The sequence below is a fragment of the Acartia tonsa genome, chromosome 11 (assembly GCF_053477335.1).
Source record: "Acartia tonsa isolate MP-2025a chromosome 11, ASM5347733v1, whole genome shotgun sequence".
Classification (NCBI taxonomy): domain Eukaryota; kingdom Metazoa; phylum Arthropoda; class Copepoda; order Calanoida; family Acartiidae; genus Acartia; species Acartia tonsa.
Window position 1 is genome coordinate 35,201,667 of NC_137270.1, and position 24,976 is coordinate 35,226,642.

Here is a 24,976-nt window from a genome sequence, read left to right on the forward strand (position 1 = left end):
AGAAGAAATAATTTGAGGGGGTTTAATAGATTGATTAAATACAAAAATGTTAAAGCTATTATTTTAACAAATTAATTTTTGTTTCTTATGAACGTAATTATCTGCTAGTTTTTGTTTGCTAGTTTCAATGAAAAAAAATACTTTTATACCCATTTAACCATCCATATATCCCTTATGATATCACTTATTTAACCAACCAAAGAATATAAATTTATACCCATTGTACCATCCATACATCCCTTATGATATCACTTATTTAACCAACCAAAGAATATAAATTGGCATTTTATATGTTATATTCTGTTGAAAAGAGAATCTTTCTAACCAAGAAAAGAAGAGATATGGCGTCTGTCAAAAAAATAATTTATTTTCTCATATTCATTCGGCACCTCGGGGCTAAAAAAACTGGTTTTAATCTTATAATGGTACATTCTATATCCGCAGAAATTTGACTATAATACGAAGCGAGAAATAACTATTCATTCGAAACCGATTCTAATCCGGTGGATTAGAACCGGTTCTCATCAATTCGAAAAAAACTATGTCTAGCATCGTATTATATCCAGTTTTCTACGAATATAAAAATCTACAATCATAAGATTAAAACCAGTTTTTTTAGCCCGTGCCTTCGGCACCTCGGGGCTTAAAAACTGGTTTTAATCTTATAATTGTACAGTCTATATCCGCGGAAAGCTGTTTATTATACGATGCGAGAAATAACTATTACATTCTGTTAAAAAGAGAATCTTTCCAACCAAAAAAGAAGAGATATGGCGTCTGACAAAAAAAAACATTACACAACAACTACACAAGTAAATAATGTTTATTTTTGTCCGTCAGTCTGTCCATAAGCTAAGTGAAAGGAGAAACGTGATTTTCTTGGCATCTATTAAAGATAAGTGTTTTAAGTTAAGATTCTTCTGGCCAATAAGTTTCTACACTAGAATATGGACGTGAATATGTTTTATTTTAACGAGGCCCATAAAATCCTATTAAATTAATTAAACACATGGAGGAAATTTAGTTTTCTTTTGCTACAATATCTTTTTATATTCGTGGCTTTTCAAGTGGGAAATGATCTTTACATTTAAAGCTTAGATGGATGAGGTGCCAATGTAAAACAGAAAAAAAAACTATTTAATTTTATAGCAAATTAACAAAAGTAGCATAGCTACTGGGTAAGTCTTAAAAATTTTCATGTTATTTTTCATAGATAATGCATAAGTCTTAAAATATTTTGGAACGAAAGATTGCGTTAGCTTCTTATACTTCGTGTAAAAAGGACATAAATTTTCTATTTAAAAACGAAAAAATAAAAACATTGTATAAACGAAAAGATGTAGGGGAGAGATACAGACAAAAGTAAGAGAGAAAGAGGGAGAAAGAAGTGATAAAAAGAAAGAAAAGAGAGAGAGAGAGCTCTATCAAACGATTGAAATACAATTGAATCTATTGAATATAATATAAATGTATTTTCTGTGTGAAAAATGTATTCTTGAATTAAATCTGTATTGAATAAAATAGATTCAATATATTAAAAGTAATGCTGTAGTAATTTTTCTTCTTTTTTCTTCGCCTGTTTAAAATTGAAATATAACACAGAAAATATATTTAACTCAATAAATATTATTACGTCCATTGAAAATGAATATGATACAAAAATAAATTGAAAATCTAATATATTTTCGTTCTTTAGTCGTAAATTATTAGCTTTACAGTTCTTACTATATAAAGTAGTAGCATCTACGCCCCTAGAGGCCTCTAGTAGCATTTTAAATGTTTTTGATAAAGAAAATAATTCTATGTTGCGTTCAAGTCTCTATGTAAAAAAATCGATTTTTTGTGATTTCTCTTGGGAGGAGGGTGGTACCTTCACCCAAAATAGTTAAAAACCTTTCCCGGACCTATGAGAAGCTACCCTGTTAAGGAGAACCCTATCGGTTCAGTGGTTAGCGAGATCCTTCGGTACAAACATACAAACACACAGACAAACAAACAGACAGACATTCTTTTACTTTATTATAAGGATTCAGGTTTGTTGTCAGTAGATTAAAATTTAAATTCTACTGAACTGCTTTAAGTAGGCCAGGAGGTTGTTTGAAGGCTATTTATTTTTTATATTTAAGCCTTTGGATGATTTCTTATTAGGTTTGAGTCCCTATATGCTAGGTGCGAAGCCGCTAGTTATGATATGAAGTAGGAAGTTTTTTTGCCTAAAGCAAAACATCCCTAATTCGATTAGATTGTGCTTTTCAGAAAATCTGTACATGGGTGACAATTTTTATTAGACATGAAAATTCTAAAAATTCCTAAAGAAGGTGTATCAACTATTTTTTTTATAGCTAGCCGGTTCTTTTAGTAAGTAGTAGATGTAAAATTTTTCATAGAATTCAGATATGCAATCGGTTTTTTTGTAGACCTCTTATTTTTTAAGTAATTTAAGTTTAAAAAAAAAAAAATTAAGTCGATTTTAAGGTACTAAAATGCAACAAAAAAAAGAAAGAAAATGGTCATTATGAACAAAAATAGTAAGATCTTTAATTTGACACCTTACTTTTTCAATTCTGTCAGGTAATTATTGAAAAAATCGATTTTTTTAAACCCACGAGAATAAAAACTTTGAACTTAATTTTATTATTTCACAAATAAAAAAATATGGGTTCATATATACCATTAGAATCAGAAAAATATTACGAATCCATTGTAAGCAAAATTGAAAAAAAAAGTTTACAATATAGTATATAAACTACAATAAAAGGAATTATATGAAAATATCATATTATGTTGTACAGGCAACGTCTTAATTCTTCAATTGAGTATAAAAATGGGAAGGGGGTAAAGAGGGGGTAAAGAGGGGGTAAAAAAGGGAAGACAATAGTGTTGTCTGAACAAAAAAAATAATTGGCCATTTCTGTAATTTTTTAATTTTTTAATTTTTTTCAATTTTGCTTACAATGGATTCGTAATATTTTTCTGATTCTAATGGTATATATGAACCCATGTTTTTTATGTCTGTTTGAGAAAATATTTAGGTCTAAAGTTTTTATTATACCGAGGTTAAAAAAATAGATTTTTTCAATAATTACTCAACAGAATTTTAAAAGTAAGGTGTCAAATTAAAGATCTTACTATTTTTGTTCTTACTGACCATTTTTTTCTTTTATTTTGTTGCGTTTTAGTACCTTAAAACCGACTTAATTATTTTTTTTAAAAACTTAAATTACTTAAAAAATAAGAGGTCTACAAAAAAACCGATTGCATATTTGAATTCTATGAAAAATTTTACATCTACTACTTACTAAAAGAACCGGCTAGCTATAAAAAAAAAAGTTGATACAACTTCTTTACGATAAAAGCTATCCGTTAAGACAGAAGGTCGGATATACGGACCCTTACTATAGAAAGGCCTTTAAAAATCTAAATTTTCAAGAAAATACAATTTATTCTTCGACAATATTCATAGAATCCCATTTTGGTGTGAATATTATTACATAAAGTTAAAATATAATAATATATATATTTAGGTAAATGTATTGAAAAGTTACCAACACTGACCAACTTGGTGTGCTTTCACTTCCCCATATTGTCATAATCGCAAACAGGTTTATATTAGCTTTATATCACATTAACTCACATAATTTCTTTACAAGCCCAAGTACTCCCAAATTTTCCCTATTTTACTTATTTGGTATTTTTTTAGTGTTTCAAAATAGCCTAATATCACAATAACTAATAAAGTCGGGCAATTTATTATATGTTTGATCATGTATTTTGCAATAACTCTGTCAAAAAGCCCTTTTCAACCTAATTTCCTCACACATTTTCTTTACAAGCCCCAGTATACCCAAATTTTCCCTATTTTACTTATTTGGTATTTTTTTAGTGTTTTAAGTTAGCCTAATATCACAATAACTAATAAAGTCCGGCAATTTATTATATTTTTGATTATGTATTTGGCAATAACTCTGTCAAAAAGCCCTTTTCAACCTAAGATCCCTACATAGTTTCTTTACAAGCCCAAGTACACCCAAATTTTCCCTATTTTACTTATTTGTTTTTTTCGTATTTTAAATTAGCCTAATATCGCAATAACTTATTAAGTCAGTGAACTTATTATATGTTTGATTATGTATTTGGCAATAACTAAAAAATGCTTACATAACAGACCATTTTCACCCATCACATAGTTCCATTACAAGCCCAAATAAACAAATAAATTTGCCTATTTCTAGTATTTTAATCAAGTTTCCGCAATGTGTTTTAAATTTTAAATCACAAATTTTTTAACGTCTGTCAATTTACAATATGTTCAATTATGTATTTGGCTATAACTCTGTCCAAAAATGCTAACAAAATTAACTTTTTTCGACCTAAGATCCTAGCTTAGTTTCTTTACAAGCCCAAGTGAACACCATTTTTTCTTAAAATACAAAGATATTTCAAATTGATTACTTGGGCTTGTAAAGATAAGAAACTATGTGAGTATATTAGGTCAATAAAAGTATGTTTTGCAAGCATTTTTAACAAAATATGGCCACATAATAATTAAACATATAATACATTGACGGACTTTAAAAGGAGATATGTAAAATAAGAATATATCATAAAGAATAGACAAATTGTATAGTTCTATAAGTAGTTCTGAGGATTTGATACTGTGCATGAACGGAAATGATTATACACTCAGCAAGTTGGCCCACTTTACCGTACACCATAAACAATAAATATACAAAGTCTAGATTAACAATCGCTTTGTTGTACCAATTGGAACATAGTAAAGTAACAATTGAAACATATTATTAGTTAGATAATGTACACATTTTGAAGGGGCAGTTATTGCACTCATGTTATGCGTCAGTTTTAATCAATTGGATTTCTTTTAATAAAGTCTTGGAATATCATGTTGTCTGATTACTGTAATTGACTATCATGGATAATAAATCTATTCCATACACATTCATAGTAAATATATCTGTTATGGGTTTGACACACAGAGATTTTAGTAATATGAACAGCTTACACATATGAACAAATATTTTGAAATATTATTAAAGGTCATATCTATTTACTTGATATAAAATTTGGGTATAGTCCTTTACGTGGCAACGCACCTAGGGGCGATTCTTCGTATTTTTCACAGTAGCTTTTCTCCTATTTCTAGGCACTGCGGGAGGCTCTAACCCTGCGGGGCCAATTTCCAAACCCTGTGGGGCAATCACCTAACCTAAAATAACCTATAAAAAGCCATTTTCAAAATACGACGAATCGCCCCTTAAGAGGCGTTGCCACGAAGGGATTATTTCCTAAAATTTAATGTAAAATATTTTTTCTCCTATATTTCATATTCCATAACTACATCTGTGACCACATCTATACGTTCGTATGTCGCTCAGTCCGATTAAGTTAAATATAATAAACAACCATAAACTGACCAAGATTTCTAAACAATTCATGAGCAATTTTCAAGTTTAAGATATCGTGTGATTTATATACAATCTCTTCCAAAATATAAAAATTTAGTCCTTATTGATCCAATCAATTTTAAGATATTGATATTGATTAGCTAAACAAGGTTAATACCTTAGAACAAAACTGCATTGTAGCTTGTTATAGCTGCGCTACTTATGATCCTAATTGTCTATCTTTATAATAAAGTAACAGGATGTTTGTCTGTCTCTTCCGAAGGAACTGCTGAATCTACATAATCCTCCTATACAGGGTAGCTTCTCATAGGTCTTTGGAAGGTTTATAACCATTTTAGGGTAGGGTACCACCACCCTTTCAAAAGGCCTCGCAATAACGAAGCAATATTGTACTGTGAACGTATCAGTAAATTGTTAATGTACGGATGGAGTAATGAACCTGTAAATTGCATAACAAATGGTTTTGTGGGACAGGAAATATGAAAATGTTCACAGGGATCTAAAGGGATAAGACAACGGCAGATAAATTTATGTACATTTCCAATTATGATACACAAAATTACCCCTTCTGTAGATTAAAATAATTGGTTGAAACGTTTGAACACTCAGCTTAGCCAAGTCCCAAAAGTTGTTAAGCCAACGAATAAGAAAACGTTATTATAAAACTTTCGGGGCTAGTGTAATAAAAAGCCCATTGTCCCCTCTCTCTATCTCTCGGAAAATTATTTGCACGCACCTCGTGATATAAATTTGTTGTGTATGAAATAGTTATTATTATTCACCCATATTTATACCCAGGGAGGGAGGGGACCTTGAGCTGTTTATTGCACTAGTCCTCAAAGTTTTATAATAACATTTTCTTATTCGTTGGCTTATCAACTTTGGGGACTTATATAAAATTTTAATTGGTTGATTTATTTAATTGAGTGTTCAAACGTTTCAACCTCTAATTGTAATCTACAGAAGGGATAGTTATGTGTATCGTCATTGGGGATTTACACCAATTTTTAGGCCATTGTCTTATCCCTTCAGATCCTTGTGTGTATTGTGTTATATTATTATTCACCCATATTTATACCAAGCAAAAGGATCTCAAAATAATTGCAGCAAAATAACATGCAGTTGATCATTTTTTTCCACAGTTTGGATAAATTAAAGTATTAAGCCTCAAAGGTGACTAATATTATTTCAATCCGCAAGTGGTCAAATTACATGTCTCCTCCTATATATAGTATAATTTTTCTTTTTAATACTGCCATCCCCCCCCCCCAAACTTCCTACCGCATGTGGGCCACATAATAGAGAAATAAGACATAGAAATTAAAATCATTGGTTGAAATATTTAGACTCTGACATTTTAAACCAACCAATCAATTTAATAAGAGTACCCAAAGTTTTAGCACACGGTTGAGAGAACGTGTATATAAAATTTTGGGTACCAGAACAATTTCCAATCCAATGTTTCTTTCTTGGCTGGAATTTATAGATAATGCCTCAATGGAACCATATGTAGTAGACACATGCCATTTTTATCATATATACAAAAACAACCAAAAAAATGTGTCCTCACTTATATTTAAAAATCCTATGTAAGGGTAAGTTGGGAAAAAATGGGACAATTTTTCTCATTGTATATATAGAGCAAAAAAGCCCTCTCTCCTGAACCCAGTAAAAGTGTCGGACTGATTATGACGTAAAAAAAAATAATTAGCCAATGAGAGTTCACTATAAATTTTACCATTGGTCAATAATGGCCTCTCATTGGCTATTTTTTTACGTCATAATCAGTCCGGCACTATTACTGGGTTCCTCTCTCCTTATCTTACAAATTATAAATTGGGGGGGGGGGGAACACAGTAATAGTGTCTGAATAATTATGACGTAACAAAAAAAATTAGCCAATGAGAGGCCACTATAAATTTACCATTGGTAAATAGCGGCCTCTCATTGGCTAATTTTTTTTTGTTACGTCATAATCAGTCAGACACTATTACTGTGTTCTGGATTAGATTCTCCCAAAGGTTTTATACTTAGGAAAGAACTACCCCACTCCCCATCAATTTTTAAAAATAAGTTGTTGTTTCAGTGCTGTAAAGGCACTTGGAGGGAAAGCACCAAGATTTAATAAAAAAAATTTGGATGATAATAGAAAAGAATAAGAGAGTGCAAAATATTATCAGGATTAGAGAATAAAAAAAAATAAAAATGAAGGGAAAGAAAAAGATAAAATACAATAAAATACATATCATAAGACGTAGGCATTACAGATAGATACAAGTTTACTGACAATTTAATAAAAGCTTCGCTGTAAAAAATCCACCAATATTGACATTATTGTAAAAACATTACAATCTTGTCATTTTCTGGGTCACACATTTTTCATCACAATATAACATACACACACACACATACACACACCCACACACACACATTCACAAATCTTATCTAGTCATTTATATTCTTTACAATTCTTATATAATATTCATCCATATAGTATGTTTCAAGATTATTAGGAAAATAAGTTCATAAAAAAAACAATAAAATATTATTGTATGATTTTTAAATACTTGTTTGCAAAGTGTTTTAAAGGGGGTAATTTTTTGTGTATTTCAATTAAAAGTCAAAATGTTCTCAATTATGACCAAGCGCTGAGTATAAATTTGATCATAATTAGGAACAATTTGACTTTATAAGAACATTTGACTAAACCGTTCCTCACGATAGTAGACCAAATAATGCCGATTCTCGCGGTCGTACGCATTCTTGCGTCATATAGGAAATTTCAGATCCCAGATTTCGCGACTTGAGAAAAATGTATCTTTATATTATAGCAAATTAAAGAATCTCGCAAGCATTGCTTTTATCTTATAGAGAAAAATAGTAAATAAAATAGCAAAAACTGAGATCTGAAATTTGTGTCGCCCTTCCAACATGATGCATGACGGCGTACGACCGTGAGAAATGGCATTATTTATTCCCCTATCTTCCTCACAACTTTACTGAAAATACGCGAAAAAAAACCAAATGAGAAATAAAAAAGTGCAGCGAATAGAAAAACCTTAAAGTACAGACAGACATAGATTCATTATATAATTGAGATATTACAAGTTATGTTGGGTTAAAAGAAAAAGCTCTAATGACCGTGGCCTAGTTTTCCCCGTCTACACATAATTTTCTCCCAAACTAAATGATGTAATCATGAAAACATAATTACTACCAGGCAGGAGTATTGCATCGCAAAAGAAAATATTTTCCAGAACGGCTTCTTCGAAACTGATTATTATCAGCTGGATTAAAACCAGTTCTCATCCATGCTAAAAATCATGTATCGTATCGTACCATATCCAGTTTACTACGAATATAAAACTGGTTGTAATCTTATAATTTTTCCTTTAAAATTCACGGAAATCTGTTTATAATATGAAACGATAAATAACTAGACATGATTTTTATTGAGAAATAAAAAGGCAATGATACTGTATACTAGCAAATTTAAGATTTTAAAATTATTTATCCAAATTTTGTGAAAGCATAGCGCGAAGCGCCATAGAAAATGTGTAATAAAATACTGAACTTACCTAATGCAGTTTGTATCAGAAAGAATAAAAAGGGAAGATGGCCCCGCTCCAGGTTCAACCTAGGTAGATAGATAGATTGATAGATAGTATGATTAATAGATTGATGTATGGATAGATTCTGGATATATAGATTGATAGATAGATAAATAGACAGATGCATAGATAGACGAATGGATAGATAGATATCTAGATAGATTAAAGTATAGATAACTAGAAAATAGATGGATAGATTAATAAGAAAATAGATAGATAGATAGGTAAATAGATGGATAGATAGATGGATAGAGAGAGAGAAAGAGAGAGATAAATTATTGGTATATAGATAGATAAAAAAATGGATAGAAAGATTAATACATAGATAAATTGAAAGGTAGAAAGTTACACAAAAAGTAGATAAAAATAATGAAAACTAGGTGCATCTGATTTGAAATTAAAACTCAGATTTTTAAACTTTGTTACTTTTTCATCAGTTTCTATTTATAAATAATATTACATGCATAGTAACTCTATAATACACCCAAAATAAATGTTTACCTGGAGGTTTTTCTTTTTGGCCGTTGGCTGAACATCCCCATCCATGTTTTATAGAGGTTTTGATAGTTTATATCCTAAAAATATTTATAGTAGATGTTTAAAAAATATTTTGGGAGATTTTTTAAAATTTATTTACGCAGTTTCAATATTTTTTTATGAGTATTTTAATTAGTTTTTGTTCAACACAAAAAGATATTTTTTATATACTAATTCAAATTTAACCTTTTATTATTTTTTTCATATTAAAAATAGACAGAAATACAGACAAACTTATTAAAGAACATACAAATCAAAGAATGATTTTAAATCGATACTTCGCTTATAACATTGTTGTAATATGAATCAGTATTCAAAAATTGACGTACGGACTTTCTGGTAACGATTATAGAGTTGCTACGCTTTCTTAATCGTACCTAAATTTTATAGGAATCAACATGCTAAGTTTGAAATCAATAGGACAATTCTAACATGTCTAAATTAACGAAAAGAGCCAACCGATACATGCTGAAAGGACCTACCCTAATTATAGAAAAGATTCGCTTTTAAAAATATTTACCTATATAAAAACATGGATAACATCACAGTTTGTAATTGTAAAATTTGTCTACCGTGGATTCCTCTCACAAAATTTGCAACATTGCCTGAAAAAAAATATAAAAAATAATCTCCTTTGCAATAGGACAGTTTTGGGAATAGTCCCTTTCGTGGAAACGCCCCTTAAGAGGCGATTCGTCGTATTTTTAAAATGGCTTTAGATAGGTTATTTTAGGTTATATTGGTTTAGGTGATTGCCCCACAGGCTTAGGCAATTGGCCCCGCAGGGTTAGAGCCCCCCACAGGGGCTAGAAATAAAAGAAAGCTACTGTGAAAAAAACGAAGAATCGCCCCTTAAGGAGCGTTGCCACGAAAGGGACTATACCTAACATTTTTACTGATAACAAATCTGAAGCTTTTTTGAAGCTTTTTATAGTGCCTAAAAAAAATTTCATACAATGATCAATGATAGACCAATACACAGAATAAATTACCAATGGCAGGACAATATACATTTTAATTTACCAATAGTAGTCCATTATGACGTCCTTTTTTATTGGCACTTTAAAAATCTTTATTTTTTGCCTAATACCAGTCTTACTTAATTTGTTCTTTCAATTCAGTTTTTCTGATATTGTGTAATAATATTAATATTCTATTTTCAATTATTTTTTTTTTGATGTTATTATTATTGTTTTCTTTTTATATGCTTATCTTAACAAAACAGAACAGTGGGATAAATCATTTATGATTTCTGTATAATAAGTAGCTGAACATTAACAATGTGTGTTGGGCTTTTGGGGATAGCCCTTTATAATAAATCTAGATATGGTTTAGCCTTTTTTGGGCCGAGTTCTAGATGTTGTACAATCAAATCTGCTTGTTGAGTAAAGTAGTAAGGTTTTTTGGGCTTAAGCAAAAGAACCTGTAAGTGTGGGAGCCGATCAATTAATGCTTTTCAGAGTAGCTTCATATAGGTTATTAAATGGTTTGGGGATGTATTATTTATTTATTAGTTATTGATAAAACCACATAATAAATGGGTTAAGTTTTGTAAACCATAATGTGTTTTACTTTAACATTCAACGTCTATTAGATTTTTTGTGTCTACTTACAGACCAACATCTAGACTTGTGATAAAACTTCGCTACTATAAATCAGATCCTATATAAACTAAACCAACACACACACACACACACACATATATAATCATACTCCACCTAATAGGATTATAGTAAATTATACATATCACATAAATACATACATATTTGGTACACGGACATATATTCTTAATCGTATGTTTGTTTAAAGCATAAATTTGTCTTGTAAAAAATATATTGATTTAAACCCTTTTCCCCCCACATATGGGGAAAAATATGCATAATGTTACGCTTCTTTTAAAGTTAGGTTAGGTTAGGCAATGTTAGGAAAGCCCCAAGTGGATTGGAAATAAGAGAAAGAAAAATAGAGGAGAGAAAATAGGCTATAAAAATACCCCCCCCCCCCCCGAAATAATAAGTTATAATATACCTATAAAACTTAAACCAAGATAAAAATTTGTACTTTATATAACAGATATATATAAACTCTTCCCCATTTACTTATCTTCTGCACCTTACATAATATATATAGTGTATCTATTATAATTTGGTTAACCTGTTCTTAGTCTGCTAATATCATGGGTGCAGGGATAAGACAGTTAAAGTTAAGGATATATTCCCCCAATTATGATAAACACAACATTTCCCTTATTATATCAATATTATTTCGTGTTGACTTCCAAACCTTCCTCTAACAAGCTTCCAATGCAATGGCAGAAACTAGATTTAAAGTTTATTGTATAGATAAGTTTACAGTCCAATGTCCCCTTCCTCCCTGGCTAGTATAGGTAAATTAATCTTATATTCACCATACAACAAAATAAATAAATGTCAGAGGAAGGTTTATTAGAAATAAAGAAAAACTGTTTTGCCTCCATTTCTGTTACAGCGTATTTCATGGCTTAAACTCTAGATTTTCTTTATATGATGTTTATTAGAGAATAAGACAATGGACAATCAATTATGATACATAAAATTTTAAATTACCCTTTCTGTTGATTTAAATTAATGGTTGAAAAGTGTAGACACTGCTTGTTTGTTCCAGCCCATCAAGTTTTCAATAATTTGCAGTTAAATATAATAATACTATTTAAAAATCTTTAAGTTCCGGAGTACATTGCCCTATAATCTATTTTTAGAGAACCTTGCGTAAAATATTTATAATCAATCAATCCATCAATATTTCAAGGAAAAATTCAAATTTCTACAGGTTGTTAAAAAATCAAGAATAGACCTCGTTGGCAGAAATGTGGTTTTTGAAATAGCTTAATATCAAACGGATAACTATAAATTTAATACGCTCTTGTAAAATTCAAGCAATATGCTGCCATTTTTTTTTATTTTGTCGACTGTTTGTCACTTAATAAAAGTGTTCCTAAATGGCAAATAGCCCATATGTTGTTAATAGGTCTAGCTTTGACTCAAATTAGATGTTGATCTGTTCCTATTTATGTGAAAACATTTAAAAGAAGAAACTATCAAAACCTAAAATCTAGATTTTTTTTTTCATTTTTCATGCAAGCAAAGAAGTGTTTTTAAAATGCAACTATTATTAAGCATTTAAAGTTTTACATATTTTACTTTTTATTTTGCAGCTACCCTGTAATTGGATTTGTATGTGCATCTATCTAGGTAGGTAAAAGGATAAGAGATCCTGATTTACAAAGTGCATTGCTCTTTATGCTTTCTAAAACAATACCCTATCAAATATTAAATTAGTACACAAATACGCTTATAGTATATCTGTAATTTAAAATTATTTAAAGCATATTTTCTTCATTCTACTAAATATTTATTAAACTGTATTAAAGTTTATTATTCTCTTTTCTTAAACGTTTATTGTTGCTGTGCTATTTATATCTAATTTTCCAGTATAATATCTTTTTTCCTTTTTTAAAATAATTTTTTCCTAGGTATAAACTATTTTATATGAAAAATTACACAATTTTGTTGAATATAGAAAAATGTCTGAGATTTGAACCTCACCAAAGTTTCCAATGCATTTAATTATAGATTTCAACAAGGATGAAATTTGCGCATTTTATTTTCAAATATGGGACTTTTTCTAGCCCATATAATAACATGGTTTAAAACATAATTATCACTTTTTTAAAACCAACATTTCTGGAATAGTCCCTTTCGTGGCAACGCCTCTTTAGGGGCTATTCGTCGTATTTTTAAAATGACGTTTGATAGGTTATCTTAGGTTAGGTTAGTTTATATTGGGTTAGGTGATTGCCCCACAGGGTTAGGCAATTGGCCCCGCAGGGGCTAGAAATAGGAGAAAAGCTACTGTGAAAAAAAACAAAGAATAGCCCCTTAAGGAGCGTTGCCACGAAAGGGACTGTACCCAACATTTCCATTCAATATCCTAATATATAAAGTAGTAAGGTTTTTTGTCTGAAGCTAGTGATCTAAAAAAATACTGAACCAATAGGGTTCTCTATTTTAGGTAAGCTTCAAATAGATCCTTATGGTTTTAAGCAATTTTTATTTTTAAATTTAAGGCTTGGGATGTTTGGGCTATTTTTCTAGCCCCTCTATGACCTTCATAGTCCCTATATGCTAGAGGCGTAGCCGCTAGTTTTATAAAAATAAAAAGAAAGATTTTTTTGTCTAAAGCTTAAGATTTCAAAAACTTTTGGCTTAATGAATTCTCCTTTGTAGTGAAGCTTCACGTAGTTCCTAAGCAGAATTGTGTGTTGGGATGGTTTGAAGCCATTTTATTCCCAATTCCTACCCCTGTGAATACAAAGCCCCTAGATGCTATGGGTACAGCCGCTAGTATTTTACAATGAAGGCATCCATGGTGTGGGAGGGTAATTTTCAAATAAGCATATTTTGGTTTAAAAGAACAGAAAAATATATTTATACATCTATTTAAGTAATGTTTTATTTATAGAATGTATCTATTGTTCATTTCACTTTAAATACTTTTTTCAGTCATCTTTAATATTGTATCAACTCTAAAAAATAGAAATTTCTGGTCATACGATCATGTTGTTTTGTTCTATTGGCTGCGTCCCTAGCATCTAGGGCTGTTTTCGAAGGAGTAGGTAAGAGTATAAAATAGCCTGAAACCATCCCAAGGCTTCAATATAGAATAAAATAATTATCCTAAAAACAAGGATCTTAATCTGTTCAATAGTTAATTAAATCTTAAGCTTCAGACAAAAACCTTACTACTTTAAATAATAGAATAAAAGGACAAAAATTGTTCTTTCTTACAAGTATTAGAGTAGCTTCGTTTCTGAATGACCAACATCTTTGTATGATATGATATCTTTATTTTACATCAAAGGCTTTGCTAATGTCAAAGCTGACAATATTAAATATTATTCGTAAACAATCTCCCCCCTCCAAATGTAGGCTAAACTTTAAGATAGATTGCCTTTGGCGTATGGCCCGGAATTTTTCGTGATTTTAATAATTCTTAGATTATTCCAAGTAAAGAATTTGTATTACACTCAAAACTAACCTTCTTCCCCTCTTTATATTTTTGAAAACTTTATGTGCATTGCATCCCTAAATACGATGAAGGAAATAACATCTTCTGTGGATTACAATTATTGGTTGAAAAGTACGAACAGCGCTTGCTTAAACCAACCAATCAAGCGTCAATACAAGTACCTAAAGTTTTAAGCCAGCGAATGAGAGAGCATGATTATAAAACTTTTGGTATCACAACAATTGTATCTTTAAATTATAAAATTCTAAGAATATATTTTTTTTTGCTATAAAAAGTTTGTTTGTCCTAAACTTGGTAAACTTTGTTCTTACTATCCATCTATTTATGTACAGGTTGTCCATTAAAAAAAACACTCGAAGTTGTTCAAAAAGACGTCCAGGGGGGGGGGTTGAAAAGGTGAATTGCCCTCTTTACATAGTTTCATAGTTTTTAATCCCCCCACCCCCCTAAAAATTGCTTAGACGTCCTTGTAAACAGCAATGAAGTAAAGACTACATAGATGTTACTATTGCTGTCTTTTTATATGGAGGCAAATACCTATTTCAATAAATAGCGCCAATTATCACCATGAGGGTAAAAATTAAAACTTCAAATCAAAGGACGTGCAAACAAAGATTAATTGTCTAATTATTCTTAATGTTAACTTAAGAAAATTACACAATTCAAATTGAGTTCATTTGACAATATGTCCGTTTTTAGTAGCGCAGCTACTCTATAATTAGGATAAGTCAGTTCTTTTGTTACCTTTGTTATCTATAATACAATTTACATAAAACTCTAGTGGCTGCGCCGTACTATATAGAAGCTTTGTTTTCAATGAGGAGAAAGGTGCCAATAAACCAAATAAAGCACTAAGACTTAAATTTTTATGAAGCTTTATTAAATGATAAACTGTTAAATGGTTAGAAAGATCTTAATGGTTAATCAAAGAATATTACAATACTTTTTATTATCTTTATTTTATAAAACACTATGTACATGTACAATACATCTACATATATGTATCTATGTATCTATCTACTCTCTGTGTCTAAAACTTATTTGGTAAACTTTGTTCAATTGTTAAACACGCTCCAGGAAATGGTGGGGGAGGGTGTACATACTATATACATACAAAACAAATATAGGAAAGCACATCTGCAATTAGTTTGTTGATTTGTGAGAACATAAATACATGATCTTAAAATCTATAAAAACAGATCTATAGTATAGATGTATATACAGACAACTACCTCCCTTCATTTTTCAAAGACCTCTTCCGTCTGCTTCTAAATTATTTTCTGCTACTTGGCTGTGTTAATATAAGCGATACCATTGGTTGATTTTCATTGACCCAATAGAAAGATTGCACAAGACGGTTGCGATGGGGAGATACAGTTATTTAACCCTTTCTTCCTCTAGTGTTTTACTCTAATATCTATAACACAAAGTAATTCGATGTCGGCCCGACTGTCTGTACGTCTTAAGCCTAAGATCGTGCAAGTCTTTTTCAGTTAATATATTAAAGTAAAACACTGGAGGGAGTTAAAGAGTTAAATAACTGTATCTCCCCATCGCAACCGTCTTGTGAAACCTTTCTATTGGGTCATTGAAAATTAACCAATGGTTTCGCTTATGTAGCCACGTAGCAGAAAATAATTTAGGAGCAGACGAAAGAGGTCTTTGAAAAATGAAGGGAGGTAGTTGTCTGTATATACATATACTATATACTATCTATGTATATACTTGTATACTATAGATTTGTTGTTAATATCTAAATACGTTAAACTATGTATAAAAGGTAGCAAGGTTTTTATGTTTGTCTGAACCGATTAAGTTCTCTATTCTGAGAAGCTTCTCTTAGGTCTCAGAGTGGTTTAAGTCTAATTTTTAAAACATTTCAGTCTTAAACTAAATCGTTTTCTTACCCAATGTTTAATTTACGATCGGATTCTACTCTTCGGGGAATATACCTACTGGTCCTTTGTTGGTTTTAGGTTATTTTCTTGGGGGATGGGACACCCCCAAACCCCCCAAAAATAAAAAAAATTTCCTCCTCCCCAATTTTTTTTATAATTATTTGAAATTAGTGGTGGCATCTCCAGAGGTACTTATTTTTTTTTATTACCTCTTAGAGGATAGTAGCGAAGCCGCTAGTTTGTATTATAAAGTAATGTAAATTTTGTTATTAGGTCAAGTAATAATGAAATAGGGGAAAGTGACCGTTTTTCTGCGATTTTAATTAATATCTAATAATTTAAGTTTGTGTTTGCATCAAATCTTCATGTAAAAGGTAAGGAGAGAAAAAATAATGAAAGCACAAATTTCGGGAAGGGAAGGGGACATCGGGCTGTTTATTAAACTAGTCCCCAAAGTTTTAAAATAATGTTTTCTTATTCGTTGGCTTAACAACTTTCATTGTCTAAACGTTTTAACCAGTAATTGTAACCTACAGAAGTGGTAATTTTGTGTATCATCATAGGGAATGTACATCAATTTATCGGCCATTATCTTATCATTTTAGATCCAAGACAAATTCTAATAACTCAATTTTATAGGGAAAAAAATGACTTAAATTCAATAAAATTGATGGATATCTGATCCCATTCGTGGTATAACATTACATTATTATAATTAATGAATAGACCCTTGGTGTATTATTCAAGATTCCTATGCTAAGGCTCAAAATAATGGTTGAAGTTATCAAAATATCACACTACTTTATGAAAATGGATGTAGAATATACGTGGATATTATAGCAGAGGGAAAATTTAGCTTGCTATTTCCCTTGTCATTTATTGATCGGCCCGTTCATACAAAAGCAGGGTAGGTAATAGGGTAAAGGGGTTGGAGGGAGGACTAAGACCAGGGCTTTGGGCTAGAAGCAAAGCTACTCTGTTTAGTGATCAAGACTGTTTGTTTGTCTGTATGTCTGTCAGAAATGAACCTGTCTGTTTGATCCTCTATCTCTCTCTTTCTTTCATTTTCGTATTTTTTCTCTCCCCGTTTCTCCTCTCATCTATCCCCTTATGTTATAGACATGTAAATGCTTCTCTATTTATGAAAAACTTTTTTTATTTGTCAAGGTGTGCTATTCCTTTTATTTTTTGTTATTGGTTTTAATTCACGTCATAATGTAATAGTATTTATAAAAACTGAGTGAATTCAATCTAAAACTTTCTTCATGAAACAATACCCAAATTTAAACTTTAGAAATTAAGGAAGGGGAGATGACGATGGCTGCAACATTTACAATATAACTTAGCTTAATAAAGCATAGAGCATGGAGGATTGAATTCAAAAATTGTTGAGGGATTTATTTAACAGTTTACACAAGGACATTCAAGTTTTTTCTTTTCTTGTCATTATTTTTTTTTGGGGGGGGGGGTTAAATGAGGGGTTTCAAAGTTTGAGTGGGGTAAACACCCTTTTACCCCAACCCTTGCACGTCTATGGTAATACAGATATACAGACCCTAGTTTAATTTAAATTCAAATAGTCTAATGAAATTAAAGACTCGTGTGAAAATATTTTTAACAAAATCCTTAATTTTAAAGGGGGGGGGGCTGGATGGATGACTTTAAACTTCACACCCCCTCTATTAGGATAATAAGAATCTTTGTTACTACTCTAGATAAGACACTTTTCTCTTATTTATAGTGTTATAAATCATCCAATTTAGAAGGGTTTCATGGATAAAGTCGTACTTGTCCTTATATATACATTGATATACACGGAAAATTATTGCATAAAAGAAGTTATCGTCTATTGTAATAATATAATCTACAGAATATATATTCCATGGATTGCCAAGTATTCTCTTTATTAGTGCAACAAGACTTTATTTATACTATACTATGGAGGGAGGAGACATTGGACTGTAAATTAAACTGGTAACAAAACAATCAATCGATGGCTTTAAAACTTTGGGTATTTTGATTGGTTGGTATAGGTTAGCAGTGTCCAGCATTTCAACAATTACTGTTAATCAACGACAAGACGGGTTACTTTGTTATCCATAATTGGGGTTATACATCATTTTAACGTCTATTGTACCATCCCTAGTATAGAAACATGGAAATATATATATTCTAAACTAAAGTAACTGAATGCATGTCCAGTAATATCTCGTAAACGCATATATGGGTAAATTTTCAGGATATCTTAGTATAGGTCCTGTGTTATAGGGCAGAGGGTTATTTACTAATCCCCTCCTCTTCTATTGGATGAACGGCCCGACCAATAAATGACAAGGAAAATAACAATCTAAATTGACTAAAACTTTCTCCTATCATATATTTTACATCCTTTCGTGAATGCTTCTAAAATTTTTGCCAAAAAATAGTCAAATTTAATTAAATATATTCTACAAAAAATATCAGCTACAAAAATGAAGGAAAGTTAAGGAATAATTCATTGGAGAAACTAACATACACATATTGTTAAGAGATGGCAGTGATGTTTATCATGATAGAGTGTCTAATAATATAATAAGTGTTCATATATTATAGCACATTTTTAAGCTAAGTTACTAAAAACGTAAAAAATAAAACAAAATGATATTTTAAATATTTTTTTTGGTTCTGCGTAATAAATAGGCTTGTGTGTAAAAAGTGTATGTGTGATTGTAAAAATATATTTTTACAAGCGAAGCTTTTCTATAATTAGGTTCGATCCGTCCTGGACAGTTAGCTCGTTTCGTTAATTTAAACAGATTAGAATTGTCCTATTAATTTCCTATAGTAACTAAGAACGATTTAAGAAGCAACTCAATAAACGTTACCAAAAAGTTAGTTTAAAACATTTTTACTTCTTTGACAACAAATTCCTGTATGTTATAATAATCGAATTCATCTGATTTTTGGAATACAGATTTGCTATTAAAATCCTGTATGAAAAAGTAGTTGAGTGTTTTGGTTATTTGTTGGAGAGAGAGAGAGTTAACCATCACAAATAAATTTAAAATCCAAACAAAGGTCAAATTTATAGGGAGATACCTTTTCCAGTTAAAACTCTTAGGTTGTGATTTTATATTGGTCTGCTTTTAGATTTAAGTATAATTATACCCCCCCCCCCATCCCCCGGCCCCCACTTTCTCTCAGGATAAAACAATAAATAGCAACAAATATTTCTACAATAACATTATATTTATAATACTACCTGTTATAATATTTCGTGTTATAATGTTGTTAGTTATACATATATCATATGTACACATATATATCAGGGTCCTAAAGGGATACGACAATTGCCGATAAATTGATGTCCTTCCCCAATGATGATAAACAACATTTCCCCTTCTGTAGATTACAATTAGTAGTTGAAATGTTTGGACACCCAGCGTAATTAATCAATCAGTCAATATCAGTAGATGTCCCCAAGTTGTTAGGTCAACGAATCAGAAAACATTATTTTAAAACTTTGGGGACTAGTGTAATAAACAGCCCAATGTCCCCTCCCTCTAATATATTTATGTATACATGTATATGATTCACGGGAAATACGTAACAGCCAACAAATCCAAATTTGGCAATACATCCTCACTTATTGCCATGTTTTGCCAACTTTATACTTTCTGTGTCGGAGCAATAGGCAGATACAATTATACACATAGAAGCGTGCAGAAGGGGGATGGATACACCGCCCTAAAACAGTCAAGGAGTGTGTCAAGTAAAAAAGTAACACAAACCTTAAATTTAAGAGGAGTTTGAAAAAAAATATGCTCTTCACGAGTTGATCTATCAGTCAAATAATGTTTTTTTTGATTTTTAACAATGTTTTATATGTAGGGGGTGTACACAACCCCCTGACGATTAATTTACACCCCTCTTTTATATAAATTACACCCCTTAAACACCCAAGACTTGGGGGTGTCAAATCTCTGTGCATACCATTAAATAGATAGATTGTTTGTGGGATAGATAGATAAATGACATACTATACAACAATTACTATAGTAATACAAAAATATTACCTATTACTAAAGTAATAAAGATAGAATACTTATTACCTCAAACGTTTCAACCATTAATTGTAATCTACAGAAGGGGTAATTTTGTAAATCATCATAAGGATGTACATCAATATATCGGCCATTGTTTTATCCCTTTAAATCTCTGCGAATATACTTAAAGTTAAGTTTCGCTAACAAAATTCACAAAGTTAAAATAATAGCGTGATTGCATATTTAAATCCAAAATAATAAAAGAACATAATGCTAATGTTAAGAATAAGAGATACAAATACAAATATAAAAATATTGCATATTTACTCAAAAAACGTAATAACAAACAAGGATGTTAACATACAAAATAAAATATATTAATGAACTGTACAATCTATTATCATTTAGAAGATGCGATAAAATAATTCTTGAAATCTTAAGTATATACTTATCTAAAATTTATTTAAATTCTAAGCTTAACTCTACTAGTTTTACTTATTCTTTGAAATTCGTATAAAATCTAAATCAAAACTATAAAATACAATTTCAATAAAACTAACCTACAGATTCAGAAGGAAATAAATATAGACTATATGTGAATATTATGACAGGAGAAAATCTTTTGTCAATTTAGATTGTTAACATGGACAACACTTAATGGGCAATTCGTTCATCCAGTAGAAGGGGAGGGGATAGGGTAAAGATGATTTATGGGTGGGATCGTTTTATAGCCAGCTAAAAGTTTTATTTTATTAGAGTACACTATAATCTGGTGTAAGATCTAAGTAATCATAAATCCAATCAGAAAAAGTCTTAAATTACAGAGTAGCTCTATATTTCCAAATATATAATACTAGACATTAATAAGTTTCTTCCCACTCATTATTATTAATATTATTATTTATTACATATGATAATACCAAATATCATGAATTACTAGCGGCTACGCCCCCTAGAGGCCTTAAATAGCACTTGAGGAGGGGTAGTTGAATTTAATAACCCAATTTTTTTGGATTTAAAAATAAAATTTAAAAAAAATTTGCTAGTGTTACCCTCCACCAAAATAGCTATAAACCTACCCAGGACCTATGAGAAGCTACACTGTAAAGGTAAACAGACATCCTGTTACTTTATTATAAAGATTTCTAATCAAAAATAGTGCTTTAGTCCCAAGAGGTGTGAAAATATGACCCTCTTTCAACCCATCCCCCTTAAAAAAATTGAGGCTAGGGAGCGAGGCTACTATTTAGGTAATAAAATATATGAAAATTATTGTTGTTTAATGCATATTGCATAATCTATCTTTATCTTGTTAATTACAATCATAGTTAGTACTCCTACATTATTGTTATATATGCAAATAGGAAAGTGTCTTGAATAGTAATTAGAATGCTCGCAAATATGGAATAATTTAGATAGTTATGTAAAACAAAAATATCTTTAATATAATTTAAAATCGTAAATTAATAGAAATAACATATTTTTATACACTTTGACTTTAGGATATCGTTTAAAACCCAAAGACAGAACCATAACCAAGACAACAACCTGGTTCCATCGGTGAGAACCACACCTCTATTCTTTTACTTTAAAAACCATATTATGAATTAAAAGAATTGTTTGGTTTTTTTTGAACAAAAAATAATACTTTCAGTGAAACTAAACAAAAACGTCTATAACAAAACCAGTAAATTTAATGCATTAATAGACCCAATCAATATTTAGATTTTTAAAAATTGTCCTTAATTTGAATTATCAAAGCTATATGCAGCCCATTGGTTATAAAACAGATCTATAGTATCGATGTATATAAAGACAACTACCTCCCTTCCTTTTTCAAAGACCTCTTTCGTCTGCTTCTAGATTATTTTCTGCTACGTAGCTGTGTTAAAATAAGCGACATCATTGGTAGATTTTCAATGACCCAATAGTAAGGTAGCACAAGGCGGTTGCGATGGGGAGATACAGTTATTTAACCCATTCTCTCTCTAGTATTCCATTCTAATGGTTATAATAGTACTTAGTTATAGTTAGTGTAGTGATTTGTTACTTTCATAGCTTCGTTATTAGGTTATTCTTTCTCATTCTTATACCCTTTAAATTAAAATTCTATAAACCATATCATGAAACTAGACTTTTTGAAGATTGTCCTTTATTTGAATTATCTAAGCCAAAATAGTTATATAGTATTCATTTAGTGTAGTGATTTGTTACTTTCATAGCTTCGTTTTTAGGTTATTCTTTCTCATTCTTATACCCTTTAAAAAACGAAATTAAAATTCTATAAACCATATCATGAAACTTTAAAAAAAAACATGGGTTGCACCAATAAAATACCATCTAACTTTTATCTTAAGCAAACAGTTTGTTTTACCAACAGTTTAGTTAACATTACAAACTTGGTGTGGCTTCATTTCCGCATAGGTATCACATTATTAAATCATCACAACCGCAAATAGCACAAACTATACAATTCCCTTTTTTTCATCTCATAATTTTAAACACCTCCTGTTATAATATTTGCAATTTATGCTATAGCTAAACGGAAAAAGGATCTAAAGGGATACTACAATGGCCGTAAAGTAATGTACATCCAAAATGGGGCTACACAATATTACCCCCTGATGTAGATACAATTAGTGGTTGAAACGTTTCGACACTCAAGTTAATGAACTAAATTATCACAATTTAATAAAGGTCCTCAAAGTTGTTAAGCAAACGAATTATATTAGTTTATTGTAAAACTTTGGGGACTAGCATAATAAACAGTTCAAAGTTTCCTCCCTCTCTCTGGAGATTGAAACACTATGCAGAAGTGATAAGACAAACTTTAGTTAACCTTACAACCTTACCCTTGCAATTATTTACTTTTCCTTACTAAATAAATATAAATAAACAAGGATGGCAACATCCATTCTTACCCAGCTCAAAAATTCAAACGAACATTTGTAGGTATAAATTTTATTTAAAAATCTAGATAAATCTGTTGCAAAATTACCAAAACTTAGAATCTTTATAATGGAGGTGCTTTGAATCATATCTTAAACCAATTTGTTTTAGGAATCGTCAAAATAAGTGTTTTAAATAACAAAAAAATATTGCTTGGAATAGATATACAGACTTTCTGATAATAGCTACACAGTAGCTACGCTTTTGAATTGTACCTAATTTATGAGGAAATCCTTATTGAGGGTTTGCAATCGATCAATAAGACAAAATTTTCGTTCGATACATACGAAAGAAGATTATTTTTATTATAGAAAAGAATTGCTGATAATAAATAATGTATAAATGTATATAGGGCTCACCTGTTTGTAAATAAAAGGTAGATCTCTCTCTCTCTCCTCTCCTAACCTCTCTCTCTCTCTCTCTCTACCTCCCTTTTAGCAAAGGAGATAAAGGGAAGGATAACTCCCTTCCCCCCTCTAAATAGCAGAGTAATTTTAAAGTATAAGTCACATGGTCCAGCTAACAAAATAATATCCCGCTGTAATAAATTTAATCACTACAAATCGTTACTGCTCAGAATGCCTTAAAAACAATGCTTTCTTCAAAAGCATATTATATTTAAGCGTAAGACTCGTAAATCGCGATATATTTAAAAAGCGCGGTGAAGTTAACGCTTGTAGCTGTTGTTAAATCATTTTCGCGGATTTTCTGGTCACTTTTAATAAATCCAACCACACTGCACATTTATTTCAAATCATTATTGTCATTTTCTAGAGTCTAAATAGCCAGGAGAACCAAATAAAAATATTATTAATATTAACAGTGAGTATATCTTGTTTAAGTCCGATGGTTTCGAGGCTCCAGCTCTCACTAGAGTGGTAAGAAGTTCTGATAGATAGATAGAAGGATAGACTAGTGTATATACTCTCAAACTACAAGAGATGTTCATCTCGTAGCCATCTCCCCCCCCCCCTTCTCTATTATAAAAATCTCCCTTTTTCCAATATAAAGGCCTATTTTGTATCCCTCCAAAAACCACTTTCCCTATGGATTCTCCTTGCCTGTTCGTACCGTTTAATATGTTATTTGCCGATCTCTCCCAGCATAATATTATACTCTCGTAATATCTCTCTCATTCTTTCTTTTTCTCCTTTTTCTTTCTCTCTCTCTCTCTCTCTCTCTCTCTCTCTCGTCTTTTTCTTGTACTTTTCCTTTCTCTCTCTCGCTATCTATCACTCTCTCTCTCTCTCTCTCTCTCTCTCTCTCTCTCTCTCTCTCTCTCTCTCTCTCTCTCTCTCTCTCTCTACTCTATGTTTTCTTTCTTAATATCAAGGGGTGTTTTTTTCATTAAAAAAAATACAAATAAGTATAAGAGTCTTTAAAATTATATTCACTGAAACATAAATATCTTTTTCAAACTTGAATCAATCAACGTTTTTAATTCAACAGAATGTTTAACAATAGAA

At 30.6% G+C, this 24,976-nt stretch overlaps 1 protein-coding gene across 4 annotated transcripts in view; it reads right to left on the bottom strand.

The window, feature by feature from the left end:
• Positions 1-24,384, bottom strand: part of LOC145331020 (voltage-dependent calcium channel type A subunit alpha-1-like) — a 172,473-nt gene extending 148,089 nt beyond the window's left edge. For all 4 annotated transcript variants that reach the window (XM_080175614.1, XM_080175615.1, XM_080175613.1 and 1 more), the window contains exons 1-4: positions 23,870-24,384; positions 10,092-10,176; positions 9,536-9,609; positions 9,002-9,060 (exon numbers count right to left, since the gene is read on the bottom strand). In XM_080175614.1, the coding sequence (XP_080031740.1) occupies positions 9,002-9,060; positions 9,536-9,580 (104 nt within the window). In that variant the 5' untranslated portion in view covers positions 9,581-9,609; positions 10,092-10,176; positions 23,870-24,384. The remainder of the gene's footprint in view (positions 1-9,001; positions 9,061-9,535; positions 9,610-10,091; positions 10,177-23,869) is intronic.
• Between the last annotated feature and the right edge of the window lie 592 nt (positions 24,385-24,976).